Here is an 18,155-nt window from a genome sequence, read left to right on the forward strand (position 1 = left end):
TCATTGATTCCTCTCATTTCCATCCATGCCACACTTAATAAATCTGACAACATTCTGTATGTCAGTTTTTTGTAGAGTAGGAAATTCTTTGCATGGCAACCAGGTAGTGATTTGCACTAACAAGCCATAAAACTGGATTAAAAATTACTAGATTAGATTATCCTCAAATTAGGAAATGCATTTAACTACATGTGAATATGCAAAGCATGGTTTGGGGGAGGGGGGAGAAGGTTGTGTTTTTTGATGTGTTCCCCCTGCCCTTAACAAGTGCTTTCAGTGACACTGTATTAGTGGTCTGATGGAGATTTTCACCAGGTTGTATATTCTGCGCCCTGGGCAGGCTTCATTTACAAGCTCAAACCAGTGCTATTAAGTTCTACTAAATTTTAGTTTTAATTGGTTTAATTGATTCTCTGGTTGTGGTTTGAACCAGTGAGAAAATTTCTTTCAGTACAAGTGAAGCGTGGTTTTACGACCTGATCTTTTAGCAGAAAATTATGTTAGTTTGCAATTCTAAACTTACAGCCCTAGAAAAATCCCAGGAATTCCAGCATCAGCTGTTTGTTTTCAGAAGCAAAGTCCCACTGAAAGATTCTTGCTAATCCCCAGCCTGCAGTTGTGGGTTATGTGAACATTTGAAATGCTGTTCACTGGAGGTCAAAAATTGAATGGTTTAAATTAATAAATTCATAATTTAGTTGAAAACTATAATCAGGAAACACATGAAGCTTAAAACATTTTCCAGATATTATTTAGGTTGGAGGGGAGGTGTGGGGGGTGTTGTCAGGACACCTTGCCAGCTAGATGGAGAAATGTACTCAAGTTATATCTGGAGCATAATGCTGAGTTTGACCTTTGCTATTTTGATATTAATCTAATAGACTTCTAATGAAATGGCAGCCCTGGGCATCCAAACAAACATACAGAATTTCCCTCATACCAGAAAGACTTTGAAACTCTTCGGTTCTAGCTTGTAATTAGGTGGCTATGTAATTGGACAGACACGCTGTTTCCACTGTGTTTGTTTAAATGCAGTATATTGATAGTATGTTATTTTTAACCAGAGTTCCTTTCACCAAAAAGCATTTTCTCAGTGCTGCAGAAGTGATACTTACTTGCACGGGTTTAAGGTTTTCTTTAGAAGCAAAAAGGGCACATCCAGGAAGTGGATGCAATAGTGTTAACTGTGTTAAAGCTTCTCATTTAAATATGTAATAGATCTGGATAATTTTAAACATGCTTTAGTACCTATTTTTATCAATTGGCTCACATTAAAAATCGCTTCCTTTTTAAATATTCCTTAAATAATTACACTGAATTAAGATTAGAAAAATAATTGCTGGGTCTGATAAGACATAAAACTTGGTTTTGGTGTGACGTTTTCTCTTTTCCCAGGGGAATATTTAAAACAACAGTTTCTGAAAGTTTTCATCAGAGATTGCTTGATTTACCAAAAAATTAATAAGTAATCAAACAAATACAACCAACCAAACAAGCAAGCAAAAAAGCTGTGAACCTCAAGTCCTCAGTTTCCTTCCTTTTCACAGACAGGCAAACACTTAGCTTGGCAGAGGCCTTGTTTTTACAGTACTGTATAGTAGGAGCTTTTGTTCCAAGCAGATGAGTGAAAATATGTTCTTTGATATGATATTCTTTGGCCTACACCTAATGCCAATTAACCTTCCTAGCTACATCAGAGAAAGGTAACTGGCACAGGCTGGAACTGCTGTTGCCCAAGTCTGTCTGACAACACAGAACTTGACAAGTGCAAATACATGGCTAGAGCTGCTGTGACTGATCCTCTAATACTGGAATTCTTTGTTTTAATTGACTTTTATCATCAGATAACTGAATAACAAATATACTGGTGTCTCCTAAAATGTGAGATTCTGTTAAGTTGTCCACACATGCCTTTGTGTTTAGAATACTTTGCAAACTGCTTTCCTAAAATGGGAATGATTGATAAAATGTAGGTAGGTGCCTATCTCTTTGTACATGCAGAAGGCACTAGGTTCGGGGAAGTTTACCCTTTCATTCCATACTGACAGACATAATTTACCAGGCTGGAGACACTTTTTTTTTTTTTTTTTTTTTTTTTTTTACATAAAGATCAAAATAAAAAGTAACCTCCAGAATAAAAGCCTTCAATAGAGCACTGGTAATTCATCTTTACATACATAGTTTCAGAGTTGATTCTTTTCTGCCCAGGCACTTGCCAGTGGAATTTACCAGATAAGGAGATTTTAGTAAACCCTGATTCTTGTACACATCATTTTGATCATGCAGCTGCAGGCAAAGGTCTCCATTAGAATCAAGTTAGAGCTACTTGCCACTGATTGTGAGGTGTGCATGGAAGAGAAGATGGAAACACTGATAGCAAATAACGAGGCCGACAAAGTTCTTATCTATGCATGCCACTTAAGCAGCAGTGGAGGCTTTTTTGACCTCCCGTGTGGCTTCACACCAATTCACACTGACACATTGGGTTTTAAAGGTTAAATGCTGTTCTTCCATCTTTCCATATCTTGATTGTAAGTTGGCTGTTCTATTTGGGAGAAGCCTTTTCCTGGTGGTTGTGCTGTCTGCATCGGGCTGTCTCTTTTGTTCACTATCTAAACCTTTTAGGCTCGAAGGGAATTGAAACGCTTGAAGGAGGAGGCTAGGCGTAAGCATGCTGTTGCAGTCATTTGGGCTTACTGGCTTGGACTGAAGGTACTTTCTCAAACACTCCCATCTGTCAACTTGAACTCAATAAAGCGTGGCACCTTACTAACACTTAATAAACAAGCAGTTATGTGGGCTCACTCCTAGGGATGGCTTTTACACAGAATGTCATCGTTTAATTTTGTCATGGACTGTACCAAAAATACATAAGCTGAAAATGCCTCATTTACAGCAGTATTTGGGCATCTGGTTTTTAGAATCAGGAATTTAATTTAGAATCAGGAATTTCAGCTTTCAAGTGAAAGACAAATGGCAGATTAAAGGGACTCTGTCACGGTTGTTGACTTATAAACCTAACCTACATTGGCAAAGATCCTATGCGGAAAGATTACAAGGACGTATTTTCTTATTGTGACCTCTGCTTGTTTGAATGGGAAGTAAGGTGGAGCTGTCTGACTCTCACTGCCGCTCATGTTAGACCCACGACCTCAGTGTCAAGGGCATGGTGTAAAGCAATTGATAATGTCCTGTTGCTTCCATCATCGTTTTTAGGGCATGGCATTGCATGCAGTCACCTATGGCTTGTGGCAGCCATGAACTCCCAGAAAAACTGAGATGTGCGAGAGTCTTTTGTTTTTTATCCCTTGCTTTCAAGGACTGGTTGGCAAAAGAAAACACGTTTGTAATCTGGAAAAGTGTAGTTCTGGTCTGTAAATAGACTATGAAAATGGCATCTTGAGATCTTTCAGGTCTGCGCCCAGATGATTTACATCATACAGTTTTCAAACATAGTTTGACAGATGTAGTCTTGAAGAACTGTGGAAATCTAAATCAGTTTTGCTTGACCGGGTGTCACTTTTGCTCATTAGGGATATTGTAGACTTCAGGAATATCAAAGGGAATAATTAATTTGATAATGCAAAGTCCAGCTCTCATATTCTCATACTTACTCTAACAATGCTGGAGTGGGAAAAATAATTACAAAACAATTATATATATTATGTATATAAAACATCCATTACAGTACATACATGGAAGCCAGAGCTGGAAATACAAAGGCGCCGTTTTAAGAAGTCATTCTGCAGATCAGAATCACACTGTAGATACTTCTGCCAAAGTGGGTCTGGTTTTATGACTTTAAAACAAGAATATGTCCCTGCTGAGAACTCAGAGGCTGTTTCATATCAAACAGCAGCATTTAAATGAAAACTGATGAGTCCAAAACCTTTAAGGCACATTACAGCAGAAATATGTTTTTGCCTGTCTGTGGTGTGGTTTTTCAATGTATTTTTTAACAGTGTAAGCAGCATTACCATCTCACCTAAAATACACAGATTTTTCTGAATGAGAACATAGTCTGTAATTACAATATATCACTGTTGCCACAGGCAGTTCTTATTTGATGGCAAAGTATTTTCAACCATGACATATGGAACTGAAGATTTAAAGTTGATACAAGTGATCAAGATTAAACTATTAATTCTTGAGGGTTGGGGTTTTTTTGATGGTATGATAAGTGTATTTTAATAGCACTTGTGGTACTTTCCAGATTTAGGCTTTTCTGGAACGGCTTGCATTTTTCAGTGCTTGCTTTGCAGCTTCCCTGCAGCGCCAATAGGACATGTGGGTGTAGATTAGTCCCTTTGTTCCAAACTAATTTGCACACTTTGCAGCTCACGGAGAATAATATAAAGCAACATCATTAAAGAGAGTCTATGAGAACACGGTGAGATTTGGGATGATTGTGGTTGGAGTGGCTTTAAGTGTGTTAATTTCCATCCCTGAATAAGTAGAAAAGGACGTACACTAATTACAGAGCACTAAACCTTACACAAAATCAGTGAATAAGAACTCTAATAATTTTTTCTCACAAAGTGAGGAGGAACAAATTATGTGCTGTATTTGCATAGAATGATGACAGCTGAATGCTGCCAGTCGTGTTGGTGCATTTTAATGTGTAATTAAACAAAATCCATTTATCGGGGGAGGGAGGGGGGGGCACGGTGTTAATCCCAGAACGGTGACAGATTCTTGCTTCCAAAATGCTGGCTTATTTTAAAATGCATGACACTCAGTATGGGGCAGAAGGTGTGCCAGGGTAAGCCCAGCAAATTTTTTCTTACAAGTTGATGTGGGTTTTTCTTCTATGGATTTTCCTTTATTTTCTGGTTACAGTGAACTCGGCAGCACACAGCGAGTAGTTGAAACCGCTAAATTCGCTGTGGGGCAAATGAAGTAAAACTACGATGTTTTCCCTAGTTTTTGCTGTAAACCTGTAACAGGTGTGTTGCTGCTGTGCCAAAGTTTGGGGAAAGCTGGGGGATGTTTCAGCTAACTTTATGTGAGCTTTGGCTCCACGTAAAACTGCAAACCAGTTGTGCTCAGATTGCATTTTCTGCAGGGAGGCATATAAGTACTCTGCTAAATAGCATTCTTAGGAATATGAAGGGCAAAACAAGTATTAGCACGTATTAACAATGGGTGTCACCTGCAAAATGGTTCTCAGTGATTCCTTGTTCTAAGTAAATTTCAGTAGTACATATCAAGCTTGCTGATATCAAGCAACCTTTGTGCTGATTCTTTGCTCTTACCTGGCACCAAAATCTTATTTTTCTTTTGGAACAAAGACTGCTTGTGTGAAAAGTTTTTTCATGCATAAGTCGGCTCTGGAAAAAAAAACCCATCCTTTTTTATTATAGAAACCTTGTGTACTAAGAATCTCAAAGGAGAAAAATCAGAAATATTTAATCAGTCAATTACGCAATTAACATCAGCTCCGTGTCACTTTAGACACAGTAAAATATCTAGCACTGATGATATCTCACTTTATCCAGTCCAACTTTATGCAGAAGCCTATGAAAAGAATTCATGCTGTGAATTCGACAATATTTTAATAGGTTACCTTTTCAGAGGAAAGCATTTCACATTCTCTGTTAAATTTGCAAATGACTGTGCTCAGCCGAGGTTGACTTTCTGACCACTCAGTCCATGGTCTGGTTCATATATTTTAAGTGTACCCAGTTATTGTTCCTATTTCAGGGAACACTTTGCATGTTTATGTGCCTTTTTAGTATTTTCTGCCATAGAACTTTATAGTACAGTGCCTGTACAAACGAATTCATGTGTTGTATTCACTTTAAGGGTTTGTTTAATTTTTCAGGTCCGTAGAGAGTACAGGAAATTCTTCAGAGCCAATGCTGGAAGAAAAATCTATGAATTTACCCTTCAGAGACTTGTATGTATATATCTGCACGAAGCACAATGCATTTTCTATGTTTTGAAGTTTCTGTTTGCTAGCAAAAGTAACAGCTGTGTTATGGCCTTAATAGTCTTTGTAAGGAAATGTCTCAGCTAAGCATATGGAAAATTGACAAATAGTCAGCTGTTGTAAGGAAGGGATAGTGGTAGTGTTTTGAAGGTACGGGAATGGTACTAACTAAGCATTTGTCACATTGGTATCTAAAGCTGCAGTTCTCAGTATACCTGGCATCTAAAATCCATATCCAGGTTTATGAAAGCTGAGAGTTGCAGTTTGGTGGCTGTGCTTTTAATCACAGAGCATCTGCTTTTCCTTGCTTATATCAGTAACTCTGGTATTTGAACATTATTAAAACATCTTGCTTTAATTTTGTCACAGATGCAAAAGTACTTCCTGGAAATGAAGAATAAGATGCCTTCTTTATCACCAATAGATAAGAACTGGCCAGCAAGACCTTACCTTTTCTTGGATTCAACTCACAAGGAACTAAAGAGGATTTTCCATTTGTGGAGGGTAGGATGCATCCTGGTCCAGTCTATGCAGAACTTCATCATGACTTTCAATAGTTTTGTTCATGAAGGGCCTATTTTTAGGATGTATTTCTTCCCGTTCCAGCCAGGATGATTTCATTTCTTTGGAAGATGTATGGATTTTGATCATTATCTTTGGTTTGCAAGGGGTATAACTATCCTGCCTATTGCTTTCTGAGGCTGAGGAGGGAGGATTGCTTCCTGCCATCAGCTTTTAACGTAAAACAGTATGCCCGTCGCCTGTTAATTGGTAGCTTATAATACTTGTGACCATGGCCAGGACTGGGACTACCTCTTAGACCATCACTGGAAGTACTGGGTAGAATTTTTTACTGAAGAACTGTGGTTAGCTGAGATTTGGTTTGGATCTTTGGATAGAGAGAATGGTGAGAATCTGTAGAAGTGCCGATGATTCGTTTTACTGGTCTTGTGGGCTGTGTTTTCTGTGAATTGTCAAGGAACAGCTTTTCTTCCTGAGCCTGCACAATTCATTCTCTCAGCTGTGTTTTGTTCTTTCTTAAATAAACTCCCACAATGGTGGAACTATATATATATATTAATATGTATATATATGTTTCAGTAAATCTTTTTAGCACAGTCTTCCAATGACTGGTATCTGATATATTAAGCTTGTGTTTAAATGCAACATGCTTAAATTGAGATGGTTTAGATACTGGTTGTGGTGTAATTTAGAACTGTCTAGAATGGGTGAGGAGAAAACCGCCTCTGTTGCCTCTTACTGTGCTACAGTGGCATGTAGGATGGAGCTGAGTCACTTCAGAACTATACAAGGAATGTGCATCTTGAGCAATAAGCAAACATGAGTCTGTGATGATGCTGTTTCAGATCAGATTGGGAAGGATAATTTTTTTTTGCTTGTTTAATATATCGTGTTTTGTAGTGTAAAAAGTACAGAGACCAGTTCACAGATCAGCAGAAGCTTATATATGAAGAAAAACTGGAAGCAAGTGAACTTTTCAAGGACAAGAAGGCTTTATATCCAGCCAGGTAATGACTTATTCTGCTGCTTCTAGTGTACAATAAAGTCAATATCCATACATTGATTTAGGAAACCAAGCAAGATTTTGCTTTTTATCTTAAGCAGGAAAGTGCATTTTCCTTGCTTGATGATGTCCCTACATCATTTTACTTTACAATCCTGCAAACTGACTTCAGTTTGCTCCTAACACAGATGTTGTTGCAGCCCACTAATCCTGTGATACTGAGCACTTCTGTCCAGAAGCCATGATGTTCTGTTGTTCTAACCCTCCATGACCTCTTCACATTGTAAAAGCTTGGAGAACTTACAGAAGGGAATAACTCTCACCCTTTCCCCTAGTTTCCATCATGCTGGTTCCTGCAACCAATAAATGCAGAGTGAATTGGAAGGCTGTAAGTGACCATGTCACTCCCAGATGAGGTGTGCCAGGGAATTCTCTTAGTTCAGACTCAGTACATTCACCATAATGCCCTAATGTGAAGACTAGGTAATTTAAGAGTTAGATCATTGGTACGTATCTATTTAAAAGGATACTTAAATATATATTTAAAGTGCTTAAAAATTTAAAGAGGGCTTTTTAAAAACGTGAAATCTTTGCAAATAAGTTTTTTAGTTTCTCTGGTTACTGAGTTCTTAAAAACTGATAAATTCTTGTCATTGCAGTCTGCAGAGCCAACATTACTCAAAGTGATGATGTTACATAACAAATATACTTCTTTTGCATCAATAAAACTGACAAATATAGGAGCACAGGAATTGTGTTTTTCTTAAACAAAGGTCTTGTCCATCTCAGGAGAATTTTCTTTCAGAAGCCATAGTTTGAGCTGAGCAGGAACAAGGCATTGTAAAGCGAGAAACAAGGTTCAGTAGAGGGAGGATCAGGAATCTGCACGCATTGGTGAGAGCAGTTCCATGCATGGACAAGCTCTGCTTAGTTGTGTGTCTGTAATTTATTGGTTTTGGTTTGTGTAACTGAGACATTTCCTTTTTTCCTCTTACGGGCTCAGTGTATGTTTCCCTTTCTTCCTTTCAGCAGATAACCTATTTAATGGCTGTATATGTTAGCTTGTGGTTTGCTCCTTATTTCCTTTGGGATGTCTTTTTATGCTGCTGAGAAAAGTGCCTTTGGACTTTTCTAGGAGCAAGGTTTTTTTTTTTTTGCTTTGAGTAAGTGTAGATCTGATCAGCAAAGAGCTCCTTGGGAAGGAAGGAGTTTTATTTATATAACTGGTTTGGTACCTTTTACACCAAGACCAAACAATGAAATATTATAAAACAAAACATGTATCTGAGATCCTTTATCCAAGACATTCTTAAGTGGTATATATGATAGTAACTGTTGATTCATTTGAGTTTTAGCTTGTGATTCATCATAGTTTGATTAGGGACAAAGTCCATGGGGAATCTGCTGTTTTGGTGGCTATGGTTTCATAATGCTAATTAATAAAGCCAAAAAAACCCTAAAGCTCCAATGTGGTAGAAAGTTAGAATACTTTCCTCACCCTGCACTAATTTAGAAACATTTCCATCTCTTTTTGCCTTTTATTCAGAGCTGATTAGCTCTCGTTGGAGCTTTTTATCAGCCGAAGGGTGGAGGAAATTAGTGTATAAAGTTTCTGAGTAGTTAGTATGATAATGATTCATTGGATGGGGGTAATTTTTATGTATAATATAATTATTTAAGAACAGAAAGGGACTTTTTATGAGTACTAAAATACCAGTAGCATTCATTTTCTCTCCTATCTTACTGCGTGCCAGAAATGCAATTACAAAGGTAGTGCTATTACACATAATATATTGGTTCCTCTTGGGCTCTGGCTGTGGATTTTTTTGATTAAATTACAATCTGGAGTAATTTTGATTAAATTACAGTCAAAGCACTTTGCATTTAGTCCTTTGATTGTAATTTAATCGAAGTGATTAGTTAAAGTGACTTCCAAACAAAGCGAGCAGTGACTGCAAGTCAGCAGTTCTCAACTGATAGCAAAGCTCTTACTGAATAACCCTGAGGTAGATAAAGGTGAGGTGATTTGCAGGTGCACCAAACCTTGACAAACAGCTGATACACATTTAACAAACAGATCTTGAAGGCAAGTTCTTGTCTGTCACTCTGAAGTATTGTGAAAGGGCAAAGGTGTCAGTCCTACTATTCCCTGTTTTCACAGAGACAGTGATTGGGTGTTTGTAAATCAAAGTAGATTGCATATGCAAGGATGTACTTGTGTCTTACACCTGTAGCAATCTGGCCCATTTGATTGGAAAATGTTTCCAAAGCAAAGGCAAAAAAAAAAAATCCTGTTACTGATTTTTGATAAATTTCTCTTCGTTCACTATCGCTGTGCTGTAAATATATGCAGGATTCTGTGTCCAATACACATACTGTTTCTTACCCCTCCACCTCCTCCTTTCTCTTGTCCCCTGGGATGTGCTGGGAGATACATCCACACTACTCTGTGGCAATTCCCAAGTTATTTTCAGCTGATGTAGGATGGCTGCACGACACAGATTAATGCCAACACCACCTCACTGAGTGAGCAATGATACTGAACTGGAGAGTCTTGGGGCTGAGCAGGGCACTGCAGTTCTCAGCTTCTCAGCAGGATGGAGGACAATTACACTGCAAAAATGAACACCATGTTAAAAGCTCTGTTTGCATTCAGTTGTGTATTCTCCTAATTACTCTATTAGTCAGTAGCAAATTATTTTGCACTGCTGTTGTTTAAAACAGGTAGAAATTGTAAGTAGAGGTTTTGGAGTTGCTCACAGTATTTGTTTGCTAAAACTGATGCAGCAAATTACTTTCCCTAGCAGAGAGTATATCAAAGCTTAAGTGAGCTTCTAACAGTTTAGAGACATGGAAAATGGTATTTGGTATGTCTCCTGGTTCCATGAAGCCTGAAGCAGAGCATGATGGTTTAATAAGGTTTGCTTCTTCCCTGAGATTCATATTTGACTCGTGTTACCTATATCTTTTTTTGTTGGGCAGTGTTGGGCAGCCGTTCCAAGGAGCTTACTTGGAAATCAGCAAGAACCCCAAGTACAAAAAACTTAAAGATGCTGTGGATGAAAAGATCATCATTGCAGAAGTTGTGAATAAGATCAATAGAGCTAATGGGAAGGTAATAAAATTGAACTGCTTTATCCAGAAGAGTAGATCATTTTTGTTATAAATGAACTAAGATGGAGACTTTGTTTCTGTCCTGTAATAGCCTGAGGATTTTTTAAATGCCTTTTTCTAAGGGCAAGATTGGAAATGTTGGATTTAAGTTTTAAATGTATGTAAATATTACTAAAAGCCTGTTTGGTTTTGTAGTTTTCAGTGACTTTTCCAAACAGAAAAGGCATGTCCTCAACAGGAAACAGACTGGACCAATTCACAGACCTAGCTCTTCTATTTACCAATTGAAGAAAATAAATATTTAGAGAACATTGTTCTTGTTCAAGTATTTAGAAAATGTAACTTTTCAAAGTTCACACTGTCATTCAAGCTCCTGATTATCACATTTTGTTAGGTTTTAAACTTGTGAGTGGCATACTCTGCCAGCTTTGCCTGTCTTCTGATTGATAATTTTGGAATGAAGAGGCAAGTTTCTTGTATAATTTGAATAAAGCTGTTAAATATGCTGGGTACTGTTTTATTTTGCCAACAAAGAACTTGTTTTGCATTTAAATTACACTTATTAAAACTGGAAGTATTATCCTCCTTGAGTAAATGTAATTGTTTTCCCCATATCTGTCTAAATATTAGAAGTAGTAGATCTCAACTTCTCAGATGTAGATGTCATATGCTTTTGTAGGAGTGAAATTAGGTTGTCTGTTGTTGATGCCAAGTTAATTTTCTGGTTTAGAAGAAACTAATTAAGTGAAGACAGTATCTTTCCTGTACTTGCATAGGCTACGGCATTCAAGATTAAAAAATAATAACAGTAGTAATGAGCTATGGTTCTATGTGCTTAAGACAGCTACTTCCTAGTATTAATAATTAAGATTTTATTATTTAAAGTTTTAAAGGAGAAAAAGCCATGTTCTCTTTTCTCTTTCTTATACTTTCTAAGATAAATTTAAGAACTCACATTCATGCTTTACAAATATTTGTTGTTTGAAAATATGAATGATTATCCTCCTAAAGAATAATTCCAATAGATAAAGGGAGGAGAAGATAACATTGAAAATACCTACATCGTTTGTGTTCTGTAGCAGAGTTTTGGTGAATAACAGTAAATAGTGAGGCTTAAACCTGAATTATCTATCACTGAAAAGGTACAATTGGTTTCCTGGTGATCGACAGAGCATGAGAAATGAGGTTATCCTTCTTTTTTTACGTGTTTACATAGTTTCTGGGTTTCAGTTTCTGAATTATATAACTATAAGCTAGAAATTAAAGGAACTCTTTATAGCTAAGCATAGGTGCCAAAATAAGCTAAGCTTCTCAATCTATAGTTAGACTCATAAGTAAATTGGACCTGATTTTAACTGATCTGCAGCTTTTCCTGAATATCAAATGTTCATAATTATGTGGCCTAAGCTTATTAACACTGTGAACTGCTTATAGGCTTAGTAGCTTCTCAATAAGGACTAGTTCTCTCTCTGTGTAGGTAATGGTTTGCATTTTTGTATTTTCACAGGCTACATCCAGAATTTTCTTATTAACCAAAAATAACGTTCTTCTTGCGGATCAAAAATCCGGGAATATCAAGTCAGAGGTTCCACTGGGAGATGTTACCAAGGTGTCCATGAGCTCCCAAAATGATGGCTTCTTTGCAGTGCACCTCAAGGAGGTTGGTTACAACTTTATAATACAATCATATGACTGGTTTACATGCAGTGGTGTGAAATACATTAATCAATTGCCTTGTATCGTTAAATTTTAGTGGTTAGCCTGTAGGCTTAGAAATTTATTGAATTTCAGCATATCTGCAAAAAACTTTGATATAAAACTACTGAAGCCAAATGAGAACAGCTACTACATCATGAATGATCATTTACTTGTAAAAATCAGACTTCACATTTCACTGTAGTCTCTTCAGGATTGGAGTTTTCCATTGGTAATAAGGGCCTTTAATCTGGCTCAGATTCTCTGTGGCGGTGTTTTCCTTTTTAGCTGCTCATATAATTCTTCCCGACACATTGGCAGAATATCTCTCTTTTCTGTATGGGATGCCAAGAAATCCATGTTATGGCACAGCTAATTCAGTTACTCAGTTCTAAGGAACTTAGTTCAGTGCTATATTTGCTTCGCTGCACTGTCAGCATTGCTCTGCTAAAATCATTAAGCTGGCATTTCTATTGTAGCTTAAATGGATTTGAAGAACATCATATGTAATGCCTTTTCATACTGACTATCCTAATATTGGTGTTGGTTATTTCTTTCTGTTCCCTTCTGAAAATACTGTGAGCTTGCTGGGGTGTAAACAGAAGAAGGGTACGGGAACACTACAGTTTTGTAGGACAAATGAAAGTGACCCTCCTTTAGGGTCAGAAGGGGTTTTTAACTACCTCAACAGGTTAGTGGTTTATTTGAGAGTGACTTGCATTTTGATCCTGTACACTGCACTGCATCTCTCTTTGATTCACAAGGCAAGAGGCTGTTGCTTCACTGCACTGCGGAGAGAACAATCCTTGTAAAACCTCCTGGTTGGCTGGCATTTAACATTTTCCAGGTTCTAGATTTTGGTGGTTCTAACTACTTCCCTTTCCGTTTCAGGGTTCAGAAGCAGCTGGTAAAGGAGATTTCCTGCTAAGCAGTAATCACCTTATCGAAATGGCCACTAAACTTTACCGCACTACTCTCAGCCAAACCAAACAGAAGCTCAACATTGAGATATCTGATGAGTATGTTTCTTGTTTGCTTAAAAATACATTTGCAACATGCTAAAAAGTATCTAATGTTAGAAAAACAAAACACTGTCATGTAACTTACCATTCTTTTCTCTTGACAGAATACTTGTAAATAAGGATCCAGTTTTCAGTGTGTACTCATTTCCTTTAAAGCCCTTAGAGAAAACGCGCTTTTTTTAAGGTAGTTTTGAATAGGGCTATGAAGCAGAATTGCATTTGAGACAAGTGTTTTGTGTGACTGAAAATTTCACGCATTTCTAGGAGGTGTTCATTGATTAGAATGGACATTAGGTGCCAAGTTCTAGTGAAAACAACATAAACAGAATGAAAAGCTCCTCCCCAAACACACATAATGATGGTGGTAGTGTAAGTCTATAAAGCTCTACCTTATCTTTTGTGAAGGTGAAAATGGTATTCTTAATATTCCTGCTGATGGTGTTTGAACTGCCTATTGTTGTTTTGGGTTTTTGGCTGTTAAATGGCTTTGTTTGGTAAAAAGGTTGCATCTCAAATTAGTATTTCTTTCTGCTCGGTGCAGTTTCATATTCTGGCCTTAATAAAGACTGCACTTGCAGTGTGTATAGCTATGGAATAAAAATGCTTGTGCATGTGTGAACTCCTAAAGCCTGCTGAGTAGGAGTACCTCACTCAGTCCACTATTGTTATGTGCTCAGTTTGTTGTGTGAAGTTCCCCCTGGTTTCAGCAATGTTGATTTGGTGGCTTTATTCATTATGAATAAAGAAGAAAATTTGGAACACTAACAATAGTGAAGTAAAATTTCTGTAGGAAAAAAATTGAACCTTTTCTATGGCTGCACCGCACTGCTTGCATTCTAGAGTCATGGCGGTGAGTACAGTTTGTATCTGTTCAGATCTGAGCTTTTATTTAAAGGCTAATTTTGCTCTTTCCTTGAAAATTACATCTGCCATTTTCCTTTGTGCTGTCACCAGATGTGATTTAATTTGCTCAAGGGTGTGTGTTTTTAACATCTAAAAGAGTGTGGCTGTCTCCAGGAAGTTTCTAGTTTAATGATGGCTACAAAGGAATAAACTACTAGAACAAAGTTTAAGCATGCACTGTGCTAGTCTAGACTGACTGCCTTAGGTCTGGAAAACAGTCTGCTTTCTGGGAGTCTTGCATTTTGGGATGTGGTTTCGTCTCTTGTCTTGCAGATTAAAAACATTCAAGTGTGTGTTGCTGTTGAGTTTATCCAGACTACAGTTCCGTCTCTCTTAATGGTGAAGCAGTACTCTTTTTCTTCCTGCTAGAGTTTAGATACAAGCACAGCTAGGAACTGAGGAGAAAATGTGGCCTTATCTTGACAAATCTACACTAGTTTTCGGGAAGAGAGCTGATAGAACAAAAAGTGCTGTTCAATAAGGTTATGTCTAGTAAGAGGCATACCATTTATGTATATAATGCTGGAACAAATGGGTCTAGGGGAATGCAGTACTGGCGACAAAAGATGCTGACCATAAGACCCACTTATGTTTTCCGGATGCTTGCATGGCTGCGAACAAGTTAATCTTTGAGTGTCTGAGCTGGGCAGCAGGAAAGCAGGACCGAAGGGCAGCTCAGCACAGCAGAGGCCACTTCCTCCCTCGAGCTCTGCCATCAGCTTGATTTGTGGTTTCCGGCTGCAGAACACATTCTTTGAAGTTTTTGGCCTCTGCTGGAGGACTTTTTAAGGATGCTAAAAGGGAAAATCTGCTGTGTTACAAAGGACTTTTCAGGTCAGCAACTGCTGCATGTGAGCTGAGGGGCAGCGCTGCCCTGTTTACTGCTTTTAATCTCTCTATCCAGATCAGTGAGTGGTTTGAGACTTCACAAGGGCCTCATGGGGCAGTTTAAACAATTTTTTAAGCCATTCTCCACATTAAATGAAATTTCTCTTTCAGTAAAAAAAAAGTGAAGAGTCAAATCCAAATTGACTTATCCTAGACAGTAGGAAATACCTCAATTTGGACATTGCTGTGAAGGAAATGTATTTTCCCAGTTGCTGAGCAGGGGGCTGTAAATTAGAAATAGGAGAGCTGCTAAAATACCAGCTATGTAATAAGCACAAAACAAGAGGAGTGCTCCCAGTGTTACTATAGAAGTACTTAGCTTTCTGTGAAAAAAGAAAAGTCCCTTTGGGTGACGGTGAAGCAGTTGGAAATAGTCTTTGCTGCATTTCTGGTACATTAGAAATCCTGTTTTAAACTGCCTTCTTTCTGAAGGAATAGCAAACTAACTGTTGTACAAGGTCCACAGTTACAGGCAAAAGTCAATAACTAAGGTATGCTACCTAAAGGAAGTTCGAGCCATACCATAACATAGAGCACTTCTTTTATTCCGCGACTCTTATTTATTAATGCAGACCTGAAAATGACATCTTCGGAGCAATGCTCCAGACCAACAGGAAAAGACTTCTATTTATGAGGGTTTTTTCCACCTTTAATGAAAATGTATCTTATTCCCTCTCGTAGGTTCCTGGTCCAGTTCAGACAAGACAAAGTGTGTGTGAAGTTCATACAAGGCAGCCAGAAAAACGGCAACATCCCAACTTGCAAACGAAAAAACAATCGGCTTCTTGAAGTGGCTGTCCCTTAACTGAAGCTGGTGGCTCTCCCTTTCACGGACTTGTTTCTTTGTAATAGTGCAATTTTAGTTGTTTGGTTTTACTGGTTTTATCCCTTCCTGGAGCTGTTGATGGCTAATAGCTTTAGGAAACCCTTGGCAAAACATTCGATCAAAAGGACTTTTAAATCCTTTTGTTCATGCCAGAGTCTTAACCCTGAAAATGCAGATTTTTACCCAGTGAGGCATTTTTACCAGCTGGAACATACCTGTCATACACAAATCATTCTCTTTGTTTAGTGGTCATATTTTAGTGCAGCATACCGTAAACCTACATATTAATGCTAAATTACTCGTATTCCTTAGTCTAGGGATCTGCTTAACAGGAACTATACATGGCCTTGATGCTTGGTGGCCATTTGTGCCCAGTGTCATAGAATCATAGAATGGTTAGGGTTGGAAAGGACCTTGAGATCATCTAGTTCCTATTGTGGTGGTGTGAAGGGCTCCTGGCTCATCACTGCTGGGGAGACCAGCAGGATGGAGGCTGACACACTAACTCATGTAGTTAACACTAGGATCTATGTAACTTGACCTTTTAGTCAGTACAGCACAGGAACGTCTTATTCTGCAAAACTGAAGGAATATATGATTATACAAGCAGTTATATGCATAATTTTATCATAAAAATGCAAAATTTTGAAACAGGAATTTTAATCAGGTCCGATGTTTTTAATGACTTTATACAGTAGAAATCAGTAAAATTATAAAAGCTTGCTTCTTTCACAAAGGCTATACAGTTCGAGGCGTATTTTCTGTTCTGCTTTTTTCTTTTAAATTATCAGTTAAGATTAGAGCCTGAAAAAATGCAATAGTATTCATACCACAAGTAAATGCTAGGTATTTAAACAGTTAGCTATCAAGCAAAAGGTTTGAGCCTTTCTTTTAGATATTGGCATGTACAATGTGCAATAAAACATACGTGACATTTTGTGAAAGAATTATTTATAATACATTTTTGTGTGCAAGAGAGGATTGGTGCAGGCTGCATAGACAGTGTAAGGGTTAAACTAGATTTGTGTTGTTAATTTGCAGTTTTTTAGGGTGTACACTACAGTTGTCAATTTGGGAAGAATACTCAGAATTAAAAAATCGTTAATTTGGGGGTCTGTATATAAATTGTTATGGTAATAAAACTGTTCTAATTCTGTGCTGTTTGGTACTCCTATGTTATAACCATATTTTTGTACTCCAAACTGTTTTATATAACTTGTGTGCCTGATGTAAATGTGTGCACAGAAAATACAATCAAGAGCTGCATTATAAACTTTCAGTGTAACTGATTGCACTTAATCTTTTATAAGCCAGAAGCATTAGTTGAAATCCTTAAGAGGAGAGATGCATTTTTAGATAGAAGTAACTACTCAAGTGAAGGGTTTGTTGGATGTGACTGATTTGTTGATGCAAGGACAGTTGAGAAAGCATTGTATTTTTGCAGTCTGATATAGGACATATTAAGACCCTGAGTATCTGATGTGCAGTGCTGGAAGTCCAAGCATAAATAAAGGAAAGATAAAGAAAAGTTCAGAGTCTCATTACTCTCCTGGTGGTAAAGTGATGTAGTGCTCATGGCTGTGAAGGTTCCTCTGGGTAGTTCAGCATTAACAGTGTCTCTCCGCATTAAAACGGCATTTACTGCAGTAGATGTTGTGTAGTGCTAACAGTTATTGGGCCGAAAAAACAGCTGGGTTGGGTTATGCCATGTTTTGCTTTAGGATTAAAGTACATATTTTTCTATGATTTGGATGCAAAATAATTGCTTTTAACTGGTTGCTTTAATGTTGCTGTTGAAAGTCCATGTACATGACCTTCAAAGGTGGGAGTAAGCAAAAGATACATCTCCCTATGACCAAAAGTTGCCTCTTCCTTGTGATCGTAGTTCGAGCCCTTCTTTTACTAATTGAGTTGCTTAATAGTTTAATAAAATTTAAATAATTTTACATGTAATTAGAGATGTTTATGAAGGAAATCTTACTATCAATTTGTAATGCAAAATTAGGATACTTCAAAGCGATTACTCCATTGCCTTAAGAAGGCAGCATGTAATAACATGGCATTTGAAACTCCTAAATCCTGTATTAGAATCCCTGCTTGGTAAATGTTGGAAGGTTTGTAAAACTGTTCACTATCTTGAAAACCTTGCAGTAAGGACCACAAGGAGCACATGTTGAAAATCAACACAAAAGTAAGGAAAAACATTTGAAGTCTGATGTAATCCTGTAGTTGCTTGCAGGTACGAAATGG

At 37.6% G+C, this 18,155-nt stretch overlaps 1 protein-coding gene across 4 annotated transcripts in view; it reads left to right on the forward strand.

Annotated features, from left to right (window-relative positions):
• The window catches only part of MYO1B (myosin IB), a 125,542-nt gene extending 108,109 nt beyond the window's left edge, over window positions 1–17,433 (forward strand). For 3 of the 4 annotated variants that reach the window (XM_065669943.1, XM_065669947.1, XM_065669944.1), the window contains 8 exons: window positions 2,626–2,712; window positions 5,825–5,899; window positions 6,302–6,436; window positions 7,355–7,461; window positions 10,440–10,572; window positions 12,079–12,231; window positions 13,158–13,285; window positions 15,761–17,433. In XM_065669943.1, the coding sequence (XP_065526015.1) occupies window positions 2,626–2,712; window positions 5,825–5,899; window positions 6,302–6,436; window positions 7,355–7,461; window positions 10,440–10,572; window positions 12,079–12,231; window positions 13,158–13,285; window positions 15,761–15,884 (942 nt within the window). In that variant the 3' untranslated portion in view covers window positions 15,885–17,433. The remainder of the gene's footprint in view (window positions 1–2,625; window positions 2,713–5,824; window positions 5,900–6,301; window positions 6,437–7,354; window positions 7,462–10,439; window positions 10,573–12,078; window positions 12,232–13,157; window positions 13,286–15,760) is intronic. The other variant, XM_065669945.1, reaches the window with a different exon arrangement.
• The last annotated feature ends 722 nt before the right edge of the window (window positions 17,434–18,155 follow it).

This window comes from Lathamus discolor, chromosome 3 (assembly GCF_037157495.1).
Source record: "Lathamus discolor isolate bLatDis1 chromosome 3, bLatDis1.hap1, whole genome shotgun sequence".
NCBI lineage: Eukaryota > Metazoa > Chordata > Aves > Psittaciformes > Psittacidae > Lathamus > Lathamus discolor.